Genomic DNA, 23,009 nt, shown 5'->3' with positions numbered 1-23,009 from the left:
CGCAGCCCAAGGACCCGCATTGGGTGTCCGCAGCGGTGCCTGAAGGGAGCGGGAGAGCAGTCCCGGGTGTGCCTCCTCCTGAGCGTAACGGGCTGGGAGCCACCCACTTTCTTCCGCCTAGTGTCGTGCGGGGTGGCCCAGCAAATGCAGGCGGGGTAAGGACACCCTGTCCACCCCAGGACCTGCGGGCCGGAAACGCTGTCACAAAGAGGGCGACGACACGTGTGGGTGCCTACCAGGCAGTGAGCCAGGGTTGCCGGAAGGACCGCCCACCGTCCTGGCCTCCAGGCCTATCGGGCTTCAGCCGGGACACCCGGCTGGGAGGTGGAGGCCCGGTCCGTGTGACCGCTCGCCTGCAGTACGTACCTGCGGCCTTAACCCGCGCTCTACCGGACGCGGAGGGTCTCCTCAGGGCTTCCACTCTCACCCAGGGCCCGCGCTCGTGAGAAGCCCCCACTATCACCGCCACTGCGAGAGCCAGGCCTTCGGCTCTTGAGGCCCCATCAGACCCCCACCCAGTCCTAGGGGCCTCGGGTGCCTGCAGTAGAGGAGCCTCATGAGGGTCCTCTGTCTGCTCAAGTGAGATCCCAGGTCCCTGAGTCTTCCCCGTCTCTCTCTCTCTCTCTCTCTCTCTCTCTCTCTCTCTCTCTCTCTCTCTCTCTCTCTCTCTCCTTAGGCCTTTTCCACCTGGTTCGGAGCCCTGCATAACCATGTCCATCCTCTATGTTTCCCCTCACCCCGATGCCTTCCCCAGCCTCCGAGTTCTCATCGCTGCGCGCTACGGGGAGGCTGGGGAGGGACCGAGCTGGGGAGGGGCCCATCCCCGTATCTGTCTCCAGCCGCCTCCAGCTAGCAGGACTCCCTTTCCCCCACCCCGTATGCCTGCCCTGGAGCAGGGGTCCGGTGGTCTCTGGGTCTGGGGGGCCACAGCTGTGGCCCAGCTGCTGTGGCCAGCAGGCCTGGGGGGTGCTGGGGGCAGCCGGGAAGCTGCCCTTGTCCAGCAGTGGGTCAGTTACGCGGACACGGAGCTGATACCAGCTGCCTGTGGGGCAACACTGCCCACCTTGGGACTGCGGAGCTCTGTCCAGGATCCCGAGGTAAGTAGAGAGAAGATGGGGAGGGCAAGATTTAGAAGAAGGAATCAAGAGTTGGAATGGATAATGAAACAGGATAGTGTGTCAGGTGTGGGAAAAGATTAATCAAGTCCCAGTTTGCCTCCTGGTAACTTCACTGAACCTTAGTCTTCCTTTGTCTAAGAAAACTTTAGTTTTTCTGTTGAGAACATGTTGAGATTAAAAGAAGTGTGCAGAATCCATAGTTTAGTGCCAGGCACTTTAACGTGTCTGAATAAAAGTTTAGAGAGTCTGAAACTGATGGTAGAAGTTACTGTGAGTTGTAGGGAAAGACTGGGTGAAAGAGATGAAGAGAGGCAGGTAGAGCCAGGATAGATGAGGATACTGGGTGATGAGGAAGGAGAAATGAAATGTGGGGAAGTAAGGAAAAGGAGAGATAACCACACCAGATTGTAACTAAGTCCTTCCAGAGTGGGGCTGTATCTCCTGGTCCTCATCACACATATATATTGAACACGTGGTAGATACTTAAATATGTGGGGGGGGTTGAGATTTTTATTTATTTTTAGAGAGAGGGGAAGGGGAGGAGAAAGAGAAGGAGAGAAACATCAATGTGTGGTTGCCTCTCATCTGGCCCCCACTGGGGACCTGGTCTGCAGCCCAGGCATGTGCCCAGACTGGGGATCGAACTGGCAACCCTTTGGTTCGTAGCCCATGCTCAATCCACTGAGCTACACCAGCCGGGGGATACTTAGTATTTCTTGAATGAATGAATGAAGGAAGGAAGGAATATGTGACTTAGACCCTGGCTGGCTCCCTCATATCCTGACTGCTATCTAAAATGAAGGTCCTCTCTCTGAAATATCCTGTCCCCCTTAGCCTGATTTTTCTTCATACTACTTTAGGAGAAAAGGTGTGGTAATATATATTTACTCACTTGTCATGTCTCCCATTAGAATGTAAACTCCGCCAGGTCAGGGGCCCCATCTGTTCAGGCACTCTCCTCATTCCTTACAGAAGTACCTGGCATGTATTAATTAGGTGTTCAATAAATGTTATCGACACAATTATTATATTGCTTCATGTTATCTTTAACTTCTTGTACTTAATATATTCCATCTGATACACAATAAGTGTTCGGGAGGGCTTCTTTTTGTTATGATCGTTTTTAAGAAAATGAAACTGGCCTCAGAGGTCATGATTTGTGGGAGTGGAAGGAGGCCTAGGCCTGTCTCATCCTTTCTCTTTCCTGCTAGGCTGCACTGGGGGTCCTGGGAAGGGCCTTGAGCCCCTTGGAAGAGTGGCTTCGGCTGCACACCTACCTGGCTGGGGAAGCTCCCACTTTGGCTGACCTGGCAGCTGTCACAGCCTTGCTGCTGCCTTTCCGATATGTGAGTCACTAGGACCTTGGGAAGAATGAGGGCGACTCCCCTCAGACCTCACTGTTAAGGTTACTAAGGATAATTGATTTCTTCTCCCCTTCCCAGGTGCTGGACCCCTCTGCCCGCCAGATCTGGGGTAATGTTACTCGCTGGTTTATCACCTGTGTCCAGCAGCCAGAATTCCGGGCTGTGCTGGGAGAGGTGGTTCTGTACTCAGGGGCCAGGCCTCTCTCCCAACAGCCAGGTAATGAAGGGTGAGGGTAGAAGGGTAGAAAGGGTTCCTTGGGGTCTTCCATGCAGCTCACTTCCTTTTTTTTTTCTCAGAATGACTGAATAACTGGGGCCAGGGTCTGCAGGAGGGCAAGGTGGGAGGACAGCATGGGGAAGCCCTTGGGCAGCTGAAATAGCCCATTTGAGACACAGCAGCACATTCACAGAGGGCCCCCAGGAGGGGCTAAGTCTGCATTACTGTCTCTCACCAGGGCCTGATGTCACTGCACCTCCAAAGACTCCAGCTCAACTCAAGAAAGAGGCAAAGAAACGTGAGAAGCTAGAGAAATTTCAACAGAAGCAGAAGATCCAACAGCAACAACTACCCCCAGGGGAGGTGAGAGGCTGAGGGTGGAGCTGGACAGGACATTGGTGCCATAGAGGTAGGAGGGCCCGGAGACTGATATCTGGGCCTATATCTTTCCCTCCCAAGCAGAAGAAACCAAAACCAGAGAAGAGGGAGAAACGGGATCCTGGGGTCATTACCTATGACCTCCCAACCCCACCTGGGGAAAAGAAAGGTACTAGGAGGGGGAAGAGGGACTCCCACCCTTCACCTCTGTCCTCCTCCTCTACCCTCCTCAGCTGTTGCTGCTTCTGTTTTACCCTTTTCCTATTTTATCCTTGCTTCTACCACTTTACTTGTTGAAGATTTGCAGAGGTCCAGGCCCTTCTCTGCTGGCCCATCATCCCAGTCTCAGCTACTCCCAGCCTCAGCACTGACCCCTGCCTTCCTCTCCCCCAGATGTCAGTGGCCCAATGCCCGACTCCTACAGCCCTCAGTACGTGGAGGCAGCCTGGTACCCTTGGTGGGAGCAACAGGGCTTCTTCAAGCCAGAATATGGAGTGAGTGGGCACTGTGCTCTAAGCCTGGAGGAGGAGGAAGCTAGGAGAGTTGACATGACACCTTTAGCATGTGCTGTTTCTTCCTCCCCCATAGCGTTCCAGCGTGTCAGCAGCAAATCCACGGGGCATCTTCATGATATGCATCCCACCCCCAAATGTGACAGGCTCTCTACACCTGGGCCACGCCCTCACGAATGCCATCCAGGACTCCCTTACCCGATGGTGAGCTCCTGTCCTCTCCCAGCTGGTTTCCTCTGCTTGCTTCTCTTTGGGGGCCCTCCAGCCTCTCTCCTTCCACATTGGCCCTCAGCTCTGCCCCCTGGTGCTGGTCCACTTCTGTCCATCGTTCCTCTGTGATCACTTAGCATCCTCCCATAGTAAAAATGATCAACACCCCAATTTGCAGACTCCCTTCTCTTCCTTCTAGAAATAACATTATTTGGAATTAAATAAGAAATATTTGAAATACTCTTACAAGAAATTTAAAGCTTCAAGTCTCCTTGACTGCTCCCCTCCAGACCTACTCCTTCCCAAGATTTTGCCTTTGTTATCACTTATGATGTGGATCTTTCTAGATCTCTCCTGTCTATTTACTTACATGTACATGTCCCCATAGAAATTTATGGTTTTCCTTTTGGGTGGGTTTTTCTTTTCTATCATGTTATTCTTCAACTTTCTTCTTACACTTAACAGTTTGTCTTAGAGATCTTTCCTTATGCTTATACAGAGACTGACTTCATTCTCTTTCATTGCTCTGTAGTTTTCCATAGTGTGAGTATACTGTAATGCAGTCACTTTTTAAATTAACTGTTGTTTCTAGTTTTTCTCTGTTGAAAATCTTGCTGGAATGTACATGTCTGCACATACTTTTTCAAGCACATTTGAAAGGACTTCTCTAGCATAGCTACCAGGAAATGGAACTGCTAGATCAGAGGGGCATGCCTATATTAAGTATAAATAGAAGCTGCCAAGTTGCCCTACAAAACAACTTTACTCCTTTATACCTCCATGAATTCTCTGTGAGGGTATTCATTTTCCCAGGCCCTCACCAACTCTGGACATTATTTTCATTTTGCTAGCCCTGATGGGCAGAAAAATGGCACCTCTGTAATTTCTGATTATGAGTGAGCTCTGCCTTTTTCTGTGTCCAGACTAGTCTGGTTTGCCCTTATGTGAACAGTCTGTACATACTTATTCTTTGCCCTCCTTTCTACTGATCCTTTGTTACTGTTTTTTTTTTCTTGGTTGGTTTGTTGGGTGATTCTTTACACATTCTGGGTGTTGTTTTGTTACATATTGTAAACATTTTCCTCTGTTCTAGCACTTGCTCCCCCCCCCCCATCAGCCCACCCCACTGTCAATATTTTGATTAGTTAACAGATGTAAAGTTTAATATTCTGGGTGACAAGTTCCTTAAAAAAGTATTTTTTTAGCCCTGGCTGGCATAGCTCAACGGATTGAGCGCGGGCTGCGAACCAAAGCATCGCAGGTTCGATTCCCAGTCAGGGCACATGGCTGGGTTCCAGGCCACGGCCCCCAGCAACCACACATTGATGTTTCTCTCTCTTTCTCTCTTTCTCCCTCCCTTTCCTCTCTAAAAATAAATGAATAAAATCTTGGGCGGGGGGAGTATTTTTTAAGACTTTATTTATTTTCAGAGAGAGGGGAAGGGAGAGAAAGAGAGGGAGAGAAACACTGATGCATCAGAGATACATCAGTCAGTTGCCTATTACACGTCCCCAACTGGGGACTGGGCCCACAACCCAGGCATGTGCCCTGACCCGGAATTGAACTGGTGACCGACCTTTCAGTTCACAGGCTGACACTCAATCCACTGAGCCACACCAGCCAGGGCTAAAAAAGTACTTTAATACAGCATTTTATTTGTGTAAACCAGGGTTATTATATTTCAAGTTTCAAGAAGTTTTTCTAGTATTCTATTTACTAAGTTAATTTGATCAAAAAATATTTCAGGACATCACTATGTGCCCGCACTGTTCTGGGTACTGGAGGTATAATATATTTAGCATTTTGCAAGGAATTAAGAGCTGGAAAAATAGAGTTTTATTAAATGCATCTAACATACAATGGCCAAGTTATTTACATGAGAATAGAATTAACACTTCTTACAAAACTCATTGTAGCAACATTTTTTTCTATTGGACGTGATTTAATGAAGACATTAGAAACTCCCATTACTTAAACAGAATAGATTTATATCATTATTTTGAAGGTTTTATTTATTTACTTTTAGAGAGATAGAAAGGACTGCAGAAAGTGGGAGAGAAACATTGATGTATGAGGTACACATACATCGGTTGCCTCTCGAAGGCTCCCAACTGGGGATCTGGCCCACAACCCAGTCATACGCTCTGACTGGGAATTGAACTGTCAACTTTTGGGTTCGCAGGCCAGCACTCAGTCCACTGAGCCACACAAGCCAGGGTTATATCATTATTTTAGAATCAAAAATAACATGTGAAATAAAGCTTTAAATAGCTCTACCAGTAAGACATTCATTATAAAAATGAAATAAAAATTAGCTGAATATGTTTTTCTTCCTCCAGCAGGGAATAGTGCATTTCTACAAATATCCATGACCTTGATTTATTTTTTGTTAATTTTATGTGATCCCCAAGAGAGACTTCTAGTGCAGAAATATTTTTATGTTTCTTATGCTTCTTTAATAGTAACATATAATAACAACTTGAAGTTTGGAAAATGTTCATATCCTTCGTGGCATGTAAACAACATTTCTATTTGTTATCTGCAAGAGCATGGAATTGCTACAGTTTCTGTCCCCAAGGAGATCTGAATATAGTGGGGACAAACAGACTATAAAGAATGAATATAACACAGTTTGATGAGTCTTTGAAACCAACATGTGAACAGAGTGTTATTGTGGTTCTGCCATGATTTCCTCTCAGCACTTTAATGCACCTAGTACAACAGGGGAAGGAAGACCCCCCTCAGCATAGGGCTTTGGCGGGAACTGCACATACCTCTGTACTTGCAGGGGATGAAGACCCACGATTTTACTCTTTAATTCAGCTCCTGATTAATTTGTTAGAACATTACTAGCTTCCAGTCATTTTCTTTTTATTTTTTAAAGATTTTACTTATTTATTTTTAGAGAGAGGGGAAGACAAGAAGAGAGGGAGAGAGATGTCAGTGTGTGGTTTCCTCTTGTGCGCCCCCTACTGGACACCTGCTCTCAACCCAGGCATGTGCCCTGACTGGGAATCGAACCTGTGACCCTTTGGTTTGCAGCCCGCACTCAAGCCATTGAGCTATACCAGCCAGGGCTATCACTTGCTTTTTAACCTCACTGAGATGTGTTAATGTTCTGAGGTTTTGTGTTTTGTTGTAGTCATTTCACTGATGTTCTTAGACTTTTTATCTTGTGTGCTTGGTTAAAGATGTCTCTCCTATCTCAAAGTGATACACATGTTCACCTATGTTATTGTCTTCGTTTTTTTAATTTTTGGAAATTATGTCATTTTCTGAGGCTTTTCTCATAGTTTGATTTTTTTTTTTAATATTTTGTTTACTTGTACAGAGATGGGGAGGGAAGAAGAAAGAGGGAGAGAAACATCAGTTGGCTACCTCTCACACATCCCCAACCAGGGACCTGGCCCGTCACCCAGGCATGTACCCTGACTGGGAATCAAACCAGTGATCCTTTGGTTTACAGGCCAGCACTCAATCCACTGAGCCACACTAGCCAGGGTAGTTTTTATATATATGTGTATGCATATGTATACATGTGCGCACACACATGAATACACATACATAGAGAAAGAGGAAGGTTTAATCTGACTAGAATTTATTTTTGGGAAATAGGGAGATTTCAATTAAGTTGCTGGTATCTCAGACACATTTTTGAATTGTTTTTTCTTTCCATGTTGATACGAAGTGACACCTCTGAGCAATAATAAATTGGCTGGGATCTGTTTCCAGTCACTGTTTTGTTCCCTTTAGTCTGTAACTTTATTCCTATGTTATCATTTATTGTTTGAATAATCATAACATTCTTGTAGGTTTTGCTCTCTGATGGGTAGGAACCTTCTCTTCTTTTGCCAAATTGCTTTGACTCTCCTTGCAGATCTCCTCCCCCAGATTGTAATTTTAGAATCGGGGTCCCACTTCACTGCCATTTCCTTTCGTGAGTCCACTAACTTCCTGCCCAGAAGCCCCTTCTTCCTTAGGCACCAGGCTTTACCGGCACATTCACCTCCCATAGGCATCGCATGCGTGGGGAGACCACCCTGTGGAACCCTGGCTGTGACCACGCAGGCATTGCCACCCAGGTGGTGGTGGAAAAGAAGCTCTGGCGAGAGCAGGGACTGAACCGGCACCAGCTGGGCCGTGAGGCCTTTCTGCAGGAGGTCTGGAAATGGAAGGAGGAGTGAGTGTACAGCAGCCCTGCCTCCCTGTGCCCTGTCCACATAAGACCTCTGCATGTGCGACCCTGGCTGTAGGGTTACACCCTCTCACAGAGGCTAAGGGTCAATGGCTTCAGGGCCCAGGTCAATTTCAGAAGATGAGTGATCCCCATCCTGCCCCATCAGCCACCCAGTGTCTCCCTGCAGCCTGGCCTTAATGCTGATCCACCTGCCTGTCCACTTCCAGGAAGGGGGACCGGATTTACCACCAGCTGCGGAAGCTTGGCAGCTCCTTGGATTGGGATCGAGCCTGTTTCACCATGGACCCTGTGAGTAAGAGGGGTCTCAGGGCTCAGCCGGGATGTGGATGCTCCCTAGTGTAGCACCCACAGACGAGAGCACATGCTGTGCCCTCCCCCAGGGATGAGCCCACACATAGGACATCACTGAGGTCTCAGCTGCAAACGTCGTTTCTCACCCCATGTTATGACTCTTTGTGTTCCCTGTCACCAACTCTGGGAGCCCACGTTCCTCCAGGTGGCATATGATAGGGCTTCACCTTCCCATAGAGCCTGAACTCCCCAAGATTCTCTGCACCAGCACCTGTCCCCAGCTGAATGGCTTCCCTGCCATCTCCAGTATCACCAGGCTTGTTGCTTGTCCTTGTGTTCCTGTAGTCTCTCTCTCCCCAGGGAAAGTACTTCTCCACCCCAGCCCTCGAAGTGGTCTGGGTGCTGGGCAGTGGGCCTCCAGACAGGCCAGTCTCCCTTGACCCTGCTGCCTTGGAAAGTGTATGGGCCCCTAGGCTCATCCCTGACTCCCCTATTCCACTCTAGAAACTGTCAGCGGCTGTGACAGAGGCCTTCATCCGGCTCCATGAGGAAGGTGTCATCTACCGAAGTACCCGCCTTGTTAACTGGTCCTGTACCCTCAACTCTGCCATCTCTGACATCGAGGTGTGCCCTTGCCCCAGGCTCTCTCCAGCTCCACCCCTGGCCCCAGGTCTTGGGCCACTTTTCCTAATATCCGTTTCACAGGTGGATAAGAAGGAGCTGACAGGTCGCACCCTCCTCTCTGTGCCTGGCTACAAGGAAAAGGTGGAGTTTGGGGTCCTCATCTCCTTTGCTTACAAGGTCCAAGGCTCAGGTAGGAGCCAGGGGCACCAGGATCCTGGGCTGGGTGGGGTAGGAGGCAAGAAGAGGCCAGTGCTGAGATCACAACGTCACCTGTCACTTCAGAGAGCGATGAGGAGGTGGTGGTGGCGACAACTCGTATCGAGACAATGCTGGGAGACGTGGCTGTAGCTGTGCACCCCAGAGATCCCAGATACCAGGTGCGGTGAGGCTGCTGCTGCAGTTGGGGAAGAATGCTGACTGAAGGGACCCCCCAGCTGAGGAAAGGAAATTGGGTTAGAAAGTTATCTTAGGGTTCCTTTCTAACCCTGAAGTGAGCATTTGGGTGCTGGGACCGTCGGTCCTGGGTAGGAGGCAGTTGGGCCCAGCCCTTTGTAAAGTTTTGAGGTCTCCCTCTACTCCCAGCACCTGAAGGGAAAGAGCGTGATCCACCCATTCCTGTCTCGGAGCCTTCCCATCCTCTTTGATGATTTTGTGGACATGGAATTTGGCACAGGTGAGCAAGGGACTGTCTGTCCTGTGAGGAGAGGAGGCCCACAAGGCACATCCTTCCATTTCTCTTCCCTCAAGTAAAAAAATAAACTTCACCTAAACAGGGAGGGCTTGGGCTGGTTCTCAGGGGACTGTCTTAGGGAAATAGGTAATAGGTGGTTTGGGAGCCACATCCGTGAGCAAAAGGGGGTGCGTGTGAGAAGGGACTCTACTGAGTTCCTCATGGCCCCGGCACTCCCACATGACCCCAGGTGCAGTGAAGATCACCCCTGCTCATGACCAGAACGACTATGAGGTTGGACAGAGGCATGGGCTGGAGGCCATCAGCATCATGGACTCCCAAGGGGCCCTTATCAGCGTGCCCCCGCCTTTCCTGGTGAGACTGGGTGTGGGGGCCAGGTCTGGAGGCAGAGGGGTACCTAGGCGTGGCCATACTGAGGCCTCTCTCCCACCCAGGGCATGCCCAGGTTTGAGGCCAGGAAGGCAGTGCTAGCAGCTCTGAAGGAGAGGGGACTATTCCGTGGCATTGAGGACAACCCCATGGTGGTACCACTTTGCAAGTGAGTGTGGGGGCCAGAGAAGGGCACTCCTCAGGGTGCTCCCCACCCAACCTCCACACCCATTTGTACCTGCAGTCGGTCCAAAGATGTGGTGGAGCCTCTGCTGCGACCACAGTGGTACGTGCGCTGTGGGGAGATGGCTCGGGCTGCCAGTGCTGCTGTGGCTCGAGGCGACCTCCGCATCCTGCCTGAGGCCCATCAGCGGACATGGCACGCCTGGATGGACAACATCCGGTGCGTCAGGCTCAATGTTGGGAGGGTGACTGGGTGAGGGACTGAGCTGGACACAGGCCAGGGCACCTCCTTACCCTGACTCTTCCTTTCTTACTATTGGCAGGGACTGGTGCATCTCCCGGCAGCTGTGGTGGGGCCATCGCATCCCAGCCTATTTTGTTACTGTCAATGACCCAGCCGTACCTCCTGGGGAGGTGAGAACTGGGCCAGAGTGGAAAGCCACACATCTGGGGGAGCTGTGGTTTGTTGGGTCTTGGGTGGGGGTGGGGGCAGGGCAGGGATGCCCCCCTGGGTACTCACTTCACCTGTGGCAGGACCCTGACGGGCGGTACTGGGTGAGTGGGCGCAGCGAGGCCGAGGCCTGTGAGAAGGCAGCCAAGGAGTTTGGAGTGTCCCCTGACAAGATCAGTCTCCAGCAAGGCAAGGCCGGGGTGGGGGACACCTAGAGGGTGGAGGGCAGAGCTGGGCCTCTGATCCTCACCTCTGCCCCATCTGACCTCTAATCTTTGGCTTCTTTCAGATGAGGATGTATTAGATACCTGGTTCTCCTCTGGCCTGTTCCCCTTTTCCATCCTGGGCTGGCCCAACCAGGTACGTCTCTGAGGCCAGCCCAGGTTGTTGGGGGGAGGGTCTTGGAGGTGGGCGCTTGGCTCCCCATAACATCCTGCTCTGCCCCCAGTCAGAAGATCTGAGTGTGTTCTACCCGGGGACACTGTTGGAGACGGGCCATGATATCCTCTTCTTCTGGGTGGCCAGGATGGTCATGCTGGGCCTGAAGCTCACTGGCAGACTCCCCTTCAGAGAGGTGCGCAGCCTGCTGAGACCCCTCCCACAGTCCCCACCCTCAGCCACCCTCCTGTGCTGTAGCTCAGGCTCAGCATGGATGGGGCACAGGGCAGGGCCCGTGGACAGCTATGGTGGGTTTGTCAGGACTGAAAATGAGTCTAGGATCTGCTCAGTGATTCCTGTGCCTGGGCTTTCTAGAGGAGGCAGCACCTCTAAGTCCACGAAGGTGCTGAATGGGCTAGCAGGGACACCGTGGGACTTGAGGTTCAGAATGGGCAGACCAGATGCAGGGCCCTGGGAGAGCAGGGGGTCTGGCAGGGAGGTGCAGCCTCACAGGCCCCCACCCTGCCTCAGGTCTACCTCCATGCCATCGTGAGAGATGCACATGGCCGGAAGATGAGCAAGTCTCTGGGCAATGTCATCGACCCCCTGGACGTCATCCATGGAGTCTCCTTGCAGGTTGGGCTGGGTGCTGGGCAAGGCCATGGAGCGCTTTGGAGCTGTAGCCACAGCCTCCTGACCCCTCACACCTTACCCTCAGGGCCTCCATGACCAGTTACTGAAGAGCAACCTGGATCCCAGTGAAGTGGAGAGGGCTAAAGAAGGGCAGGTATGAATCGAGGCCAGGGCTGGGAAGTGGGCAGAGGGAAGGCGGGCCTGGCTCAGGACTCGGCTCCAACTCCTCCTGCAGAAGGCTGACTTCCCGGCGGGGATTCCCGAGTGTGGCACCGATGCCCTCCGCTTTGGACTGTGCGCCTACACATCCCAGGGTAGGGCCCCCAAATCTCTCGGCCATATCCTTCTTCCTCCCATGAGGCCACCCCTCTCCTCTGCCCTCAGTGAGGGCTGGAAAGGGAGGTGCTGAGGACATACACTTCACCACACCCAGGTCGTGACATCAACCTGGACGTGAACCGAATACTGGGGTACCGCCACTTCTGCAACAAGCTCTGGAATGCCACCAAGTTTGCCCTTCGTGGCCTTGGCAAGGGTTTCGTGCCCTCAACCACCTCTGAGGTGAGAACCTGGTAGATGCGAGGTGACCAGCACCCACAGGCTGGTCCCCCGCCACTCTGGCATCAAGTGTGGCTCATGTGTCAGGGTTGCAGCCCCTGCCCCCATGCACCTCCATGTAGTGGCGGGGGGGCGGCGCAGAGGGTTACAGGGAAAGTCCATTAGGCTCCTGGAATGCAAATTTGCCCATGGTTCCTGCCTCTGTGGGGTTCTGGCTCCCTCCCCTGGGTACCTGTGCCCCCTGCATATGGTGGGCCTTGGCCGATGTACCCCTCTCCCCAAGCCTGTAGGCCATGAGAGCCTGGTGGACCGCTGGATCCGCAGTCGGCTGACTGAGGCTGTGAGGCTCAGCAACCAAGGTTTCCAGGCCTACGACTTCCCAGCTGTCACTACTGCCCAGTACAGCTTCTGGCTCTATGAGCTCTGTGATGTCTATCTGGTGAGAAGGGGCTGAGTAGGGCATGGGCAGCAGAGCCCTGGGCCTGCCTTTTCCAGTGGTTGGCCATGAGACCTGAGCCAGCATATCCCTCTCCCGGTTTCAAGCTCAGCGAGGGCTGGAGGTTAGATTCTTTCTAGCCCTGAACCCTGTGCCTCCCCTCCCCTAGGAGTGCCTAAAGCCTGTGCTGAATGGGGTGGACCAGGTGGCTGCCGAGTGTGCCCGCCAGACCCTCTATACCTGCTTGGACGTTGGCCTGAGACTACTGTCACCATTCATGCCCTTTGTGACAGAGGAGCTGTTCCAGAGGCTGCCCCGGCGAACACCACAGGCACCCCCTAGCCTCTGCGTTACCCCCTACCCGGAACCCACAGAGGTACAGGGTTTGGCCTGGACAGGGCTGCTGCGTGCCCCCCACGTTTTCTTACCCCTTCCTTCACCCCCACAGTGCTCCTGGAGGGACCTCGAGGCAGAAGCTGCCATGGAGCTGGCCCTGAGCATCACTCGAGCTGTACGCTCCCTCCGTGCCGACTACAACCTCATCCGGATCTGGCCCGACTGTGAGCCTCAGGGGCCCATATCTACCCTGTCCCACTGTCCCCATGCCCACTCTCTAGTATGGCTGCCTCACCTTCCTTCCTCTCCTGGCAGGTTTCCTGGAAGTGGCTGATGAGGCCACAGGTGCCCTGGCATCAGCAGTGTCGGGCTACGTGCAGGCGCTGGCCAGCACAGGTGTGGTGGCTGTCCTGGCACTGGGGGCTCCCGCACCCCAGGGTTGCGCTGTGGCCCTGGCCTCTGATCGCTGCTCCGTCCATCTGCAGCTGCAGGGGCTGGTAGACCCGGCCCGGGAGCTGGGCAAACTGCAGGCCAAGCGTGGTGAGGCGCAGCGGCAGGCCCAGCGTCTGCGAGAGCGCCGCGCCACTTTGGGCTACCCAGTCAAGGTGCCCGCCAAAGTCCAGGAGGCAGACAAAGCCAAGGTGTGTGGTGGGGGGTGGGGCGTTCTCTTTCCCATTCCCCACACCTCACACCCGGTCCTGTGGCTGCACTCTACTCAGCCCTGAGCAGTCCATGGGGAAGCTTGGAGCCCAGGCCCCTTGAGCAGGTGGGCAGGGGGCACAACAGGGTGAAGATGGACGCAAACCTAGAACCAGGTTTAGAACCAGGCACCCTGCTTCCCAGCCAGACCCCTCGTGGCCCACCCAACGTAGCTTCCCACATGCCTGGGGGTGGGCTCAGAGCACAGAGAGCCAGGGAGCCCTCCAGGCAGGAGTACTGGGTAGACTACACCAAGGCCGGCAAAGCAGTTGTGGGGTCCAGAGGCACCACTCGCTGGGTTCTGCTGGTAGCCTTCTCCGGGCAGGCAGGGTTACTCTGGCCATTTTACAAAGGAAGGCTAAATGCCTGTCTAGGAACCTGTGTTCCTAAACTCTGTTTTGCCCCTCGGTAGGGGTTGGGGCTGGGCCTTTGGGGGCAGGGTCCTTTGTTCTTGGGGACTGACCACTCTGGGAAAAGGCAAGACCCAAAAGTCCAGGGATGGTGAAGGAGAAGGGTGGTGCTGGTGAGGAGACTGATGAGAATTTAGGGGACTTTCAGCCAAGCATATGGTTGCCTAACTATTTCCTGTCTGTGACCCTCACCTGTCTTTCCAACTCTGACCCCTCTGCCTTCATGGGCATTTGGGCCTCTTCTCTTGGGCCTGAGTCATCACTACCCATCACCCCTTGTTCCACCCCCAGCTCCAACAGACAGAAGCAGAGCTTAGGAAGATGGACGAGGCCATCGCCCTATTTCAGAAGATGCTGTGATACACCAACTCCAACCCTTATAACCCTCAGTGGTCCACCAGGGGGGTGGCAGCAATAAATATTTTGCCACAAAACCATCTCTCGTCTTTATGTGTGGTAGGGCTAGGAAAGGGGTGCTGAGAGGCTGGGTTTCTGAATCCTCAAAGGCTGCAGGCTGGGCAAGGTGCCAGGTCCTGGTGGGCAGAGGTGTACCGGCCTGGGCTTGGCCCTGGCACTGAGCCAGGCCTGAGTCACTGCTGCCTGCTCCCTTCCTTCTGGCTGTCATTCACCTCCCAACTAGAGCCAAGGAAGCCCGGCCCTGGTACTGGCTGCTGCTGTGTCTTTGGGGCCAGCATGAGTACAGGGGTGTGGGGCGGGGGATGTTGCAGCCCTGCGGCACCCTGCTGGGCCTCCTTCCTCCTTCCTCCGTCCTCCTGCCCTTGAGTCCCACTTAGGTTATTTAGAACTCTGGTGCTCTGTGACACCATACCTGGCAGCCCTGCCTGGAGACCTAGCCACCATGAAGGAGAAACTTCTGTGCTAGGGTGGGGGTGGGTACTGGGGGAGCAGCCTGGGGCCCCTCCTGCAGGTGTAAGTCCCAAGTAGTCGGATAAGGCCCTCAGGTTGTCTGGGCGGATGGGGAGGGCAGGAAGCTAAGGTGCTTGAGATAAAGTAGAAGGGGCCCTAGCAGGTGCCCATGGACACAGAGCTGGGACTGCCCTGGAATTGCTCCTTCCTCCTCCCTTGAGCGCCTTCTGTCCCTCGGGTCCATGTCCCATTAGGCATCGCACCCGGGCCCTCAGTGCTGCTGCTGCTGCTGCTGCTGCTGCTGCAGTTGCTGCTCCCGCCCCCATCATCTGCCTTTCCCAATATCTGGAGCCTCCTGGCCGCCCCTGGCTCCACTCAGGACCTGACTGAGGAGACAGCTCTCAATGTCTCTCTGCAGCTCTTTCTGGAACAGCTGTCCCCAGGCTGGCCCCCACTTCATCTTGAGGATTTCCTAGTGAGTATCCCTGGGTCCCATCACATCTCAGCTGAATCCCTTGGGGGTCCTGGGACCAGTGCTCCTTGAGGGTCCTGCTTGCCAAAAGAAGACACCCTCTTTCCCCTCCCTGCCTCGCCTCTACCCCCTGTAGCAACAACACCCAAGAACCCTGGTCCTGAAATCAGGAATCCCTTCCCCTTGAAAAGGTCCAGAATTACCTCTCATAAGGTGAACCCCCTTCCCCATTCCTTCCACAACCAGACTTGAGTGCCAGTTGCTGAGGAAACGTGGGCAATGGCCCAATCCAAGAGGCTTCCCTGGAGACCCTATTCTTTCCCACTCCCCCAGGGCCACACCCTCCTCACCAATGATGTCTCCTGCTTCGGACCTGGGTCTTCTTCCTGGCCATTCCAAGCAGCCTCAAGTGAGGTGTGTCATGCCAGTGCAGCCCAGGACTTCCTGCCAACTTTCAGGAATGACCCTGACCTGCAGTTGGGCCAGGGGCACACGCCTGGTTGGGCTCCATAGGAGACCCTGGTGGTGGCTAGAGCTCTTGGCCACACCCAGCCTGCCAGTGCCTTGGGGCAGCCCTCCATGCCTTGCAGGTAAGAAAAAAGATGGGGTAATTCTAGAGTCAAGGTCAAGAGGGCACCAACTGGGAGACACTGTCTTGTCTTGTCTCCCAGTTGGTGCCTTCTTGACCTTGCCTCTAGAAGGGGCTGGAGCACTGCTTGCTAAGCCCCCAAGGCTACTCCATAGTCCCCACCTCCACAATGGCAGCACTTCCTGTGGGAACAGCCAGAAGCCAACTGCACTAGAGACCACTGAGGGCGACAGGCAGGCCCTGAGGTCAGAAGTGGGCCTAGGTGGCCACTGAAGAACCTTTGGTTGGGCTCTGAGTGAGATGGAAGGAAATGAGGTGAGACCCACCCCCATCAGTAAAGCTCTGGTCTGGGCAACAGGGCTGGGTGGAGCTGGTAGAGTAGTGGGGGGGCCTTGGGGTGTCTGACAGGAGTAGCAGGGGAGGGAGGAAGGTTTTCAGGTGGGGAATGAAAGAGTGGAGAGTTAGGGCTGGGGGCCATGAGAACAGAGAGTGCCATGTTCTCTTTCCCTCCTTTTCTTGGGACAGGGATTTCTGTAGTCACAGCAGCTGGGCGGAACTAGGGCAGCAGCAGCCACACCCTTACCTCCTCTGGCCACAGCAAGAGCTGGTGAGCCTGACACAAGGTGCAGCCACAAGGCCATGACCCCAGTGGTTAGGGAGGAGCCCTCAGAGCTGCCTCTTTTCGATCCACCCAGCCACCATGGCACATCCCGAGGCCACACTGGGTGTCCCATCACTTCATCTCTGGAATGACCTGTGAGGCTTCCCAGTTTAACCAAAGGCCAGGTCAGTTAGGAGGCTTCCCTAAGGTCACACAGGGAAGGACAGAGCTAGGACCAGGTCTGCAGACCTCATGGAGTTCCCTGTCTTTCACATGGCTTCCTCCCCACCACTGGATCCCGTGGGACTTTCTCTCACAGTCCCCTCAACCTCCACACTAAACAGCAACCGCAAGCTGCCTCCTGTCCGTGATAAGTGCACTTGCTGGTCACAGCTCACAGAGGGCACAGGCCCTGTAGGGCTAACTCCCACACTGCTAGCTTTTCTAGCACAGTCCCAGTCTCAGATATTCAGTCTTACCACCAGCCTCTGAACTCCAGGAAGCCTAGAAGTGTACCTATGAAACCTCCCTGTGGGCTTTCACCCTATTCTAGCTGGGAGGAAGAGCTGAAGAAGTTTGGGTGGATGGGGATAAGGGCTGGGCAGCAGAATCTTGGGTTCTAGTTGTCTGCCCTCTCTCCACAGTGGGAGATCTTACCTGCTCTGATTGGGAGGGGCTGAGCTGCCCCAGAAATTTGCTGGGTTTCACACTCACCTCTGGCTACTTTGGAACTCATCCCTACAAGTCTTCAGGTACGAGATAGGGAAGCCCTCAGAAGGAAGGGGAGACAGTCACCTCCTTTCCCCTGACCCAGTCCCCTGGGATCTCAGTCCTTTAGGTCCTTGCCCCACTTCCTGTAAGAAGGAGAGGACATTGGGAACTGGGTGGGTGGGTACAGGCCCACTGAGGTGGCTATGACTTGTTGGGGGAGGGATGGAAAGCAGCTTCTCACCTAATAAGACTTCTCCATTGCCCAAGGGCAGCTTTTGGGGACTGACTAGAGGGCTCACAGGATCCCCCACGTGCTGTGTGACTGACCCCTCCAGACTGGCCCTCCACAAAATGTCTTCACTTCCCGCTGATCCTTTGCGGAGCAGAGAGAGAGTTAGGCCAGGTCAGGAAGGGCCCCATTTTCTTAAGAGGCAGTGAGTTTCTTACTTCTACCCTCCAGGTGCCTTTCCCAGCCCAGGAAAATGTAGCCATGGGGGCCGTCTTGACCAGAGCAGTTCCCAGCTACCACAGAGAGGCATCAACAAGGACAGCACAGCCCTGGGCTTCTCCCCCTACCACATGCTCTACCTCCAGGCTGCAAAACTGGCCCTTCTGGCCTCCACCCAGGCTTTTAGCCTCCTGTGAAGATGCCTGCGACACAGGACTTTGTCCAGGTGAGTGGCCTCCTGGAGATGGGCTCTCTAGGTGCTCCTCAGGGAGCTGAGAAACCAGGAGCTGGGGACAAGTATGCAGACCCTTCACTGGGGCTCCCCCAGGCTGTTGGACATCATCCCAGCCTCCAGCCTCAGTTTTTCCCTGGACACCACGGGCAGTACAGGCAAGGAGATCAACACCGCCAAAATCCAGGCTCACTACATTGTGGAGCAGCAACAGGGCAGCCCCATGGAGCCTGCCCACTATGTCCTGGTGCCTTTCCATGATGCAGGTAACTGTGGTCTGGTCTGGCCGGGATAGCGGAGGAAAGACAAGTCCAAGGCAAGGGATTAATGCCACTGGTGGGTAGTGGGCCTGAGAGAGCCTTTCCCAGGCACCTGTGTGTATACAGGAAGCAATCGGGCACTTCTTCCACTGCTTCTGAAAAGGCACCGGTTCACATCTGAATTTCATCATGACCCATGCTTAGGTGGGTAGCCTCTGCTGTCTTCGGCTTCAGTGCTAATGAGTCATTTTCAATTCTCTGTACTTCTCATAGACAGAGGTTGGGGCGAAAATAGGGGTTTGGTGGGTCCAGGCCTCTGCAAAGTGTCTGAGACAAATACTTACATGGTATTCCTTTTCCTAATTGGAAGTCAGACAATCTAGCCTGGGTCAACCAGTCTTACTGTGTGTCCTTAGGTCGACCATATAACTTCTCTTTGCCTCAATTTTGTCATTCACAAAATGGGTCACTACTAGCTTTATCCTGTCTATCTCCCAGGGCTGAAATGATCATCAGACAAAATGCCTATAGGACTGAGAATTCCCTCAGGGCAGGGTTTGAGTCCAACTTGTCTGCATAAATCTCATAGTAGCTGGCATAGGATAGGGGCTTATCATATATTTGATGAAGGTATGAGTAAGTGAATAATGAAGAATTCAGCCACTTATGCCTTCTGGCTAGTATAGGTCAGTGGATTGAGCATGGGCCTGGGAACCAAAGGGTTGCAGGTTCAAATCCCAGTGAGAGCACATGCCTGGGTTGCAGGCCAGGTCCCCAGTGGGGGCCATGTGAGAGACAGCCACACACTGATATTTCTCTCCCTCTCTTTCTCCCTCCCTTCCCCTCTCTCTAAAAATAAATAAATAAAAATCGTAAAAAAAAAAAAAGAATTCAGTCACTTATGTGTCAAGGCACTCTTCTAAGATTTACAAAGCCGACTCTTTTAGTCTCCCCAATTCCCCTCTGAGGTAAGTACTATTATTTTTCTGTCTTTTCTGATAAGGAAACGGAGGCCCCAGTTGTTTTTATACACTTACACACATTCCCAAAAGGACCCAGGAACTGCTGCAATTCTGTTAAGGACATGAGGTCCACTTTCCCACCAGAAGTACCTAGCCTCTGCCCTGCCTGTATAAAGGGAATATAAGGGAATATCGCTATTTCAGTACTTGTGCAGCCCAAGAGTACAGCAAGCCTCTTGACTAGGGAAGAATGAGGGGAGCCCTCTCCTCATGCATCTCAGCCTCCTTTCCTCCTCCCCAGTGTTCCGCCCCTGTCTTTACAAACGTGACCCTGATAGGTTCTGGCAAAACTCAGTGAGATCCAAGCCTTGGGGGGTGGAGATGAGCCTGAGATGTGCCTGTCAGTCCTGGAGGTTTGCCCTCGCCCCGTCCCTTCTCCACCCCCCTTTCCAGGCGCTACCACTGCGGAGAGCTAGAGCCTTCCTGGGGCCCCACCCCTTTCACCTTCAGAGCCTGGTCCCACTAGCTTCACTCGAGGGCCACATTGCCTCCTCTGCCCCACCTCACTCAGCCCATTCCTGCTGCTGCTATTTTCACACCAGTCCTTTCCTTCCCTGCCAGCTGGCCCTGCTGCACACACCTCCACTCTCAGACATCTTTGTCTTCACTGGTGCCTCCCCCACAGATAACCTTTCTCACCAGCCGGGCGGAGTCCCTGACTCGGAGCAACACTGCAGAGTTAGTATAGCCTGTGGGAGACCTAGTGTTAGCCACTCAGGGATGCAGGAGGCCCTGTGACAACCATCTCATAACAAGGGCCCCACCACACTATGGTGGCTAAACAAGCCTTGGCATGGGTGGGAGAAGGGTACAGCAAGCTTAACATTTCCCGATCCTTTTCACAATACTAAAAGTGGGAGGCCCTACCCTTAGTGATGCTGAATTTGTATTTGAACCTGCCCCCAAGAAACCATTTGAAGAACTGGAGACCTAGTTGCCAATAAACCACTCTGTGGATGTCATATTGTAACAGTGACAAGGGAGTGGCAATGGCTAACTGAAGGCCAGGGGTTGTGTCATTGGAAGAGCCTGTGTAGCCAGAGGGTAGACGGAGACCCTACCACTCATGGCGAGCTCCGTGGAAAGCTGGAGCACAGGAGATCCTCACTTGTAATGGTAGATGGCACTTGGGCACCTCAAGTACTGACCCCCCTCCTGGGCACAGGTAATATTCCTGGTGACTGAAGACCCATTATGGGGTCAGGGCTGAGCTCGTTGTGAGGTCTTGTCCCCTCTGCGTTTTTGAGCCGTATGACGTGGTAGCCCTGGCCCCTGGAGGAGAGGTGATCTTCACCAAAGATCAGCACATTCGAGATGTGGCAGCTGTTTGGGGGAACAGCATGGCTGACCTGGTAAGTGTAGGGCACAGAGGGACCCTACACTGCTTTCAGCTCAGAACGAAGGGGATGAGTGACACTGCATTCCTTTCTCACAGAAGGAGGGGAGTGGCTCCCACTGCTGTATTGCCAGAAGTGTACGAGGGGGAGTACTGCCCCCCTCCCCCAACCTTGGGCTCTGATTTTCTGTCCTCAGGGCCACCACAGGAAGTCCTGCCGCCTTTTAAGGTGGGGGAACAAGAAGTGACTGACTCATCCTTAACCCCTCACCTCCAAATTTGTCATTGACTATAATTTCATCCCTGGTGTTATGCCCCTCTCTTACTGGTATCCCTTTTCCAGATGTGACAGTTTCTTTCTGTCGCCACCTTTCTCCTATCTGTTCCCACCTCATTGCATGCCCTGCCTTCTCCCCATATTCTGGTCTTGCCCATCGTTGCCCCCTGGCACCTCCAGCTGTGGTGCTTGGGAGACCACTGTGTTCAGTGTGGATGGACTGCTCCAGAGGGTCGCAGTCTGGATCCCTGGGGGAGGCCAGCAGCTTCTGAATCAGGAACCACGCAGGTACTTCCACGTGTGCCTCAAGGCAGAGGGAAGAACTGAGAATGGAGAACGTGGAGTAATGTACTAAGGGAAAGAAATTGTTTCATGTGACAATCTCTTGCTCCCCACTCCCACCCAGGGGTTTCCCAGGGCCAGGAGGAAGTCCAGGGGTGTCTAGGTCACACCTGCTGCTCTGGGAAGTTCTGGATGGTGACCATGAATGATCCCATAGACAAGGACCTGGGAGATCCAGGTCACAGCTGAGGGCACCCCCAGGTGAGTACAAGGTAAGGATGGAGATATTCCTGAGAAGGAGTGGGAAGTGGGGGGCGGTTGCAGAGCTCAGAGAGCCATGTCAGTCACATTCATCTGGGAAAGGTCTCTGACTGCCTTCACCTCCCTCACCTCAGCCCATCCTGGACTTCGGGATCCCGATGGAGAACGGCCCCCACCCAGACCTCTACCCCCCGACTCAGCCAGTTGCAGGCGCATCTATTCCCTCCTACCCCGATTTGTTCATTAGTTTTATATTTATAAAATTCTATATATATTTAACTTTCTATTGAGTTATAATTTACATATTTTATATAAATGTGCACTGAACTTAAGTGCGCAGCTGGATGGATTTCATACAATATACCCATGTAACCATCACTCAGTTCAAGATTTAGAAGACTTCCAGCCTCCCAGAACTCCCTTCTGACCCTTCTCATCAACAGTCCCCAGAGGTAACCCCTTTTCCCTATCCCTACTCCACAGAAGGATCCCCTATTCTGAAAGCCATTCATTCCATTCTTTTCTCTTTGTCTTGACGAGTCTCACGAAGAGCTCTGTTCTCCCGCCCCTCCCCTGCCCCGGGTCTCCAGACCTCGCAGCTGGTAGAAGTGACAGGGTTGGATTCCAGAGGTCACCCCAGTCTTCCTCTGCCTCACATCTCCCACGTCATCCTTCGATGGGTCCCTGGGGTGCTGAGCTGGGCCAAGTGCCTTTGGAGGCCAGGGAAGCCCATGAGCCAGGTCTTGTCACAGCCTCGCTTCCCCCCATGCTTCTGGCTACCCCCAAGTTCTTCTCTGGAGCTGACTGCCCAGGAGGAAGGAGGGGCGTCCTGCACCCACTTGCCCCTCAGCCCAGCAATGTGGTCCGAGCCCTTTGGGAGGTGAGGAGCTTGGGGAAGGTGGGCTGGGGCTAGAGAGACCTGGGGCGTCCCCTCCCCTGACCTGCCCACCTCCAGTTTCCTGGCTGGGGGCAGCAAGGCGCATCTCCCCAAACCCGCTTGTCAGCCCTTTGCATGGCCAGCTTCTCTGGCCCTCAGGATCTTGATACTGGAGCATCTGCCAACTTCAGCTTCTCTCTCACTTCCAGCCTCTCCACGTGAAGCTTCTGAACCCTCCTGCTTCTTTCTGTTCCCACACTTCCAACTGGCCCTCAGATTCTCCTCTCCCCTCCCCGCTGGGCTTTGCTCCTTGACTGTTCAGTGCCTGGGCTTCAGATGGCTATCTCTATGCACTCAACAGGGTTTCTCGGGAAATGAATAAATCCGCCTGGGGGTGTCTAGGCTGGAGATTTTCCTCCTCATGCACTTGTCCCTTCTCTTAACAAGATTGAGATAGAGGGTAATAGATTTTCCCACAATGCACTTTCCCTAACCCTAGGGAACCAAACCAAAGACTCATTGTTTGAGGAAGTTGCTTTCTATTGCTCTGTAGCATTTTTATTCCACTATTTGTTCTTGCTCTTCCAAGCTCAGGTAGAGGAGAAGATATATGGGGAAGAGACAAAGGTAGGGAGGGGGGTGAAAGGGTACCAGAAAGTGTTATTTATATAATTTTTTATTTGAAATTCTAGAGAAACTTTTATTCTGTTTTTGTATT

General features: G+C 53.2%; 2 protein-coding genes across 4 annotated transcripts; both read left to right on the top strand.

Annotated features, from left to right (window-relative positions):
* The first annotated feature begins 240 nt into the window (after positions 1 to 240).
* Positions 241 to 14,490, top strand: VARS1 (valyl-tRNA synthetase 1). Of its 3 annotated transcripts, none has more exons than XM_045826106.1 (30): positions 241 to 358; positions 677 to 1,097; positions 2,330 to 2,464; positions 2,561 to 2,699; positions 2,938 to 3,062; positions 3,159 to 3,246; positions 3,471 to 3,571; positions 3,666 to 3,793; positions 7,815 to 7,979; positions 8,204 to 8,285; positions 8,793 to 8,912; positions 8,994 to 9,102; positions 9,195 to 9,289; positions 9,495 to 9,585; positions 9,833 to 9,957; positions 10,038 to 10,141; positions 10,217 to 10,375; positions 10,479 to 10,569; positions 10,690 to 10,795; positions 10,896 to 10,966; positions 11,055 to 11,180; positions 11,516 to 11,620; positions 11,703 to 11,771; positions 11,853 to 11,931; positions 12,051 to 12,178; positions 12,459 to 12,614; positions 12,781 to 12,987; positions 13,060 to 13,171; positions 13,263 to 13,588; positions 14,348 to 14,490. In XM_045826106.1, the coding sequence occupies exons 2-30, from the start codon at positions 711 to 713 to the stop codon at positions 14,414 to 14,416; spliced, it is 3,798 nt and encodes a 1,265-aa protein (XP_045682062.1). In that variant the 5' UTR covers positions 241 to 358; positions 677 to 710; the 3' UTR covers positions 14,417 to 14,490. The 3 variants fall into 3 exon arrangements, 2 of the variants coding, with proteins under 2 accessions (XP_045682062.1, XP_045682063.1); XR_006784241.1 differs by having other exon boundaries at positions 257 to 1,097; positions 13,263 to 13,343; positions 13,433 to 13,588; XM_045826107.1 differs by having other exon boundaries at positions 258 to 1,097; positions 3,162 to 3,246.
* A 259-nt stretch (positions 14,491 to 14,749) lies between these two features.
* On the top strand, positions 14,750 to 22,513 carry VWA7 (von Willebrand factor A domain containing 7). The gene is given in 23 exon segments (XM_045825915.1): positions 14,750 to 14,753; positions 15,178 to 15,398; positions 15,729 to 15,942; positions 15,945 to 16,002; positions 16,510 to 16,607; positions 17,230 to 17,337; positions 17,775 to 17,970; positions 18,073 to 18,242; positions 19,500 to 19,544; positions 19,547 to 19,611; positions 19,820 to 19,936; positions 20,424 to 20,498; positions 20,500 to 20,618; positions 21,035 to 21,069; positions 21,072 to 21,121; positions 21,123 to 21,159; positions 21,278 to 21,368; positions 21,370 to 21,425; positions 21,480 to 21,496; positions 21,549 to 21,621; positions 21,994 to 22,098; positions 22,101 to 22,294; positions 22,370 to 22,513. Coding segments are annotated over 23 exon segments (2,292 nt in total).
* The last annotated feature ends 496 nt before the right edge of the window (positions 22,514 to 23,009 follow it).

Source organism: Phyllostomus hastatus, unplaced genomic scaffold (genome assembly GCF_019186645.2).
Source record: "Phyllostomus hastatus isolate PE091 unplaced genomic scaffold, TTU_PhHast_1.1 phas_scaffold_60, whole genome shotgun sequence".
In the NCBI taxonomy this organism is placed as follows: Eukaryota; Metazoa; Chordata; class Mammalia; order Chiroptera; family Phyllostomidae; genus Phyllostomus; species Phyllostomus hastatus.
The sequence above is the reverse complement of the archived record's forward strand: the minus strand, read 5'-3'. Positions and strand labels throughout refer to the sequence as shown.